This window comes from Coregonus clupeaformis, unplaced genomic scaffold, assembly GCF_020615455.1.
Source record: "Coregonus clupeaformis isolate EN_2021a unplaced genomic scaffold, ASM2061545v1 scaf7214, whole genome shotgun sequence".
In the NCBI taxonomy this organism is placed as follows: domain Eukaryota; kingdom Metazoa; phylum Chordata; class Actinopteri; order Salmoniformes; family Salmonidae; genus Coregonus; species Coregonus clupeaformis.
The window spans coordinates 1-3,373 of record NW_025540668.1 but is presented as its reverse complement, the minus strand read 5'-3'; the positions used below and the strand labels follow the sequence as shown (position 1 = coordinate 3,373).

Here is a 3,373-nt window from a genome sequence, read left to right as displayed (position 1 = left end):
TTCATCTGCTCATGCTCGAGCAGAACCAGCCAGCCCAACATGGCTGTACATGTTTCTTATGTAACGTTATACATTTTAATTTTATGTATTCATAATTTCATACCCAAAGCCGCAGTCGAAAGGAGATTCTCAGACTTCAAAAGATGTGCAGACGAAGAATGTAGTAGTAAGTACTTGGCGCTAAACTCACGCGAACTTTCAGGATGCTTCCATCGTTCAATTCACTATCCCCCACCTCATCCCTAGCTAGTTTGACAGGCGTTATCATTGACCGGTTGCCATTTCAAAGGGATGAACTCGGCTAACCTAACTGTCGTTAGTAGTAAATACCAATAAATAATAACCTAAGCTTGCTTGGTTGTAGCCGAAGCGAACCCTCTGCCTGTGTTGGCTACTGCCTGGCTAGTCGCCCAATTCTGGAAGTAGAGCAACGTACGCTAACGTTAGCTCAACTATGTGTTTCTGTACTAACTAACGTTTTTTCTGTACTAACGAACGAGATTTGGTTTGCATAATAAGCTGTATTTATGAAATGCCCAAGAAGTACAACAAAGTAAATAGTAGTCTGTTGACAGAACAAATACACATCCTGACAATGCCAGTGAGATTGCAATGCATGAAAATGTACTCACTGTTTGAACCTCTGAATGTTTCAAAAGATGGGGAAATGTCTGATGCAGAGGAAGAGAAGACATTCCTGCACTCTGTGGAGGACACAGACAAGGATAACCTCACTGTGACAGAGACGGGTGAAGAGACTAACACACCTGAGAAGCCTGCCCATGATGAAGGTCACAAGAGACCAGATATGGACATTGAGGAGGATGGCAGGTACTTTAACAGAAACAAAGACAATCAGCTGAGCTCTAAAACTCCAGAAGAAATCCAGAGGGGCCCTCAAACTATTTTGGAAAACATCTTGGACATGGGACTTAGTGTAGACATGGATCACCCTCCCTCAGGTAGGTGTTCATTAAACTTTCCCTACTTTTGAGATTGTGGTGAGATGTAAACTGTGTATGCATTAACCTAATTTGCTTGTGCTGTATTTCCAGGATCTCTGGAGTCACCTGTCACTGATTTCCATGAAGAGGAGCAGAGTGGTTCATCATTCGTATCAGTGCTAATTTTATCTGGTAGTCTCGTCACCCTGTTTTATGAGTACCTTGGAATATATGGTGTTATGGTAAGTTACTTCATGTATTTCTCTCTTATGAATGGTCTTGCCTTCCTATTGTAATTGACTAACTGCCTGCATTTAGTGCTTAGGACTCAAGGATTCATACTTATTTTATGTAGCCTAATTATTGCTGGGACAATGCATGTATTTGTTTTGTTTTTTCAGGGGGGCTTTTTGCTTAAAATTCAACATATTTTGGGTTCTACAGAGGTGCGTTCAGTTGAACGTTTGCTACGTTGCGGAACGGTTTGTACTAAACGACACTTTCCACAAAACGTTATTGTATGTTCTTGAACAGACAGGTACGTTTGCTCCAGTTTGATGAGTGTGAAGAGGTGTGGCTTGAAGCAATGATGCCGCATTCAAAGCTACTGAGAACTCGTGCCGCGTTCAAAACAACTGGGAAGTCGTAACTGGGAACTCGGAAAAATCAGACTTCAGTGCGTTCAAAACAACTGGGAAATCGAAAGAAAAAAAAAACGAGCTCCGACTGGGAAAAATCGATTTGAACGGTCATCCAACTCGGAATTCCAAGTTGGGAGCTCGAGCCTCTTTCTAGAGCTTCGACTTTCCGACCTGAAAATCACTGATGGTATGATTCGACCCAGTTGTCTTGAAAGCATCATGAGTGTGGTATTTAAAGGGCAGTGGCCATGCTGACAGCGTTCCCCAACCCAACCCTTCCCCGTTTGTCAACTGGTCGTTGAGTACGGCACCGTTTCCGTTCAATTAAAAGTTCCAGAACGTCAAAACATACTGAATGCAGCCCGGGTTCATTGATCCGTCCCCCTTTTTTTGTTGACGTGTTCTAGTGAAGTGTAGGCTGAAGTTCAGTGTCCACAGCCGGTATTTGGCTTATTAAATGGGGTATAAATGACACCGTCGCTCGTGTTATACGGCTTTGTCAATTTGGCGTAGAAAGTAATCGCGTTCAAAACTCTAAAAGGAGGCTAGTAGACAGGTTGCTGGAGAAGCAGAGCCAGCATTGGCAAGCTAACGTTAGCTAACTAGCAAGTTTATTAGGTAGTGTGAGAGATTTATTATTTTTATAATTGATGGGATGACTAACTTAGAAAGAATGCATTCTAGACTGGGCTAATGTAGGTTGTGTCACCTGGCAAGCTGTGATTGATGTGAAGAGCTGTTTTAGGAGTTAAGATAAGATAATAATTTGTGTCTCCAAATACTAGACAATACTGGTTCTTTGTGATCTGTGAACCTTCCTTGGACGTAGGAATGGTGTCTAGGGGAGCTGGCTCTTCTCACCAGGACAGGTTGTTATGATAAGGACTTATGCCTGGCAACAGGGGTGCGTCAACGGATAGGCTGAGTAAGTCTAAACCACGCTCAAGTCTCTACTCTGATTGGCCAGCAGAGAGGTGGGAAACTCTCTCTCTGTCAGAGTATTTGAGGAAGAACATGTAAACAATGGATTTAGTTCTCTGTCTGCCCTGCGAGGTATTTCAGTGAGCCCGTATACGAACCAACATACTTATCATACATACATTTTGCATATAATAAATTTAGCTTGGATTGAAGATCTCTTGATTCTTATTCCAATACCAGATTTGAATTACGCAATTTCTAACAGTAGCTAGCAAGATAGGGACATATTGTCCTCTCCTGGGTAGTCACGATAACCACGATGAAGGATCCTCTCGAGTAGTCGACTACGTTGATCAGTTGGTGAAACAAGGATTTTCAGATTTCCGCAAGCGAGCTGCATTGTACGTCACTAGCCAAGCTAACTTGCTAGCCTAGTTAACATCAGATAGCCAGCTCAGCTGTCAAACTAACGTACGGTAGCGTCGCGATGGATTCGGAAGAAACAACCCCTTTACCCACGTTGCCTTAGTTTGTTTTGGTACCCAGTGCTTGAAAAATAATCTACATGTGCTTTTGAGGTATCATAATAAGTCTGCGGGAGTCAGATAGGCAAATTGAATGGAGAAATCAAGTGGGAAATTGCGCTCACTTGTCAGTAAACTTGTGGAATGTTTTAGTTCTATCCAACAAAGACGTGATAAACCCGAATCAGAATGTATATTGTGATGCAATAATCATATTTTATTCAGCGTTCTGGTTCCATGTCCTTGCTCTTTTAGTTTTGACATCGTCTGCCCAGATTTTCATATTTGCCTCCACGATCAACACATCCTTCGAATTGCTCCAGCCTTGGATTTTCTAACGTGT

General features: G+C 42.4%; 1 protein-coding gene across 2 annotated transcripts; it reads left to right on the top strand.

Moving 5' to 3' along the window:
- The first annotated feature begins 20 nt into the window (after positions 1-20).
- Positions 21-1,632, top strand: LOC121563487. 2 transcript variants are annotated; one of them, XM_045220822.1, is made up of 3 exons: positions 21-166; positions 660-962; positions 1,056-1,632. In XM_045220822.1, exons 1-3 carry the CDS (start codon positions 40-42, stop codon positions 1,238-1,240), a joined length of 615 nt encoding a protein of 204 aa, XP_045076757.1. In that variant the 5' UTR covers positions 21-39; the 3' UTR covers positions 1,241-1,632. The 2 variants fall into 2 exon arrangements, with proteins under 2 accessions (XP_045076757.1, XP_045076756.1); XM_045220821.1 differs by having other exon boundaries at positions 21-962.
- Positions 1,633-3,373: the final 1,741 nt, after the last annotated feature.

What these genes read in the sequence shown, in the direction of transcription:
- LOC121563487 (XM_045220822.1), top strand. Translation starts at nt 40, where the DNA reads ATGGCTGTACATGTTTCTTATGTAACGTTATACATTTTAATTTTATGT. An exon ending in TGCAGACGAAGAATGTAGTA is followed by an intron (nt 167 to 659) that starts GTAAGTACTTGG and finishes ATGTTTCAAAAG; the next exon opens with ATGGGGAAATGTCTGATGCA. An exon ending in CATGGATCACCCTCCCTCAG is followed by an intron (nt 963 to 1,055) that starts GTAGGTGTTCAT and finishes CTGTATTTCCAG; the next exon opens with GATCTCTGGAGTCACCTGTC.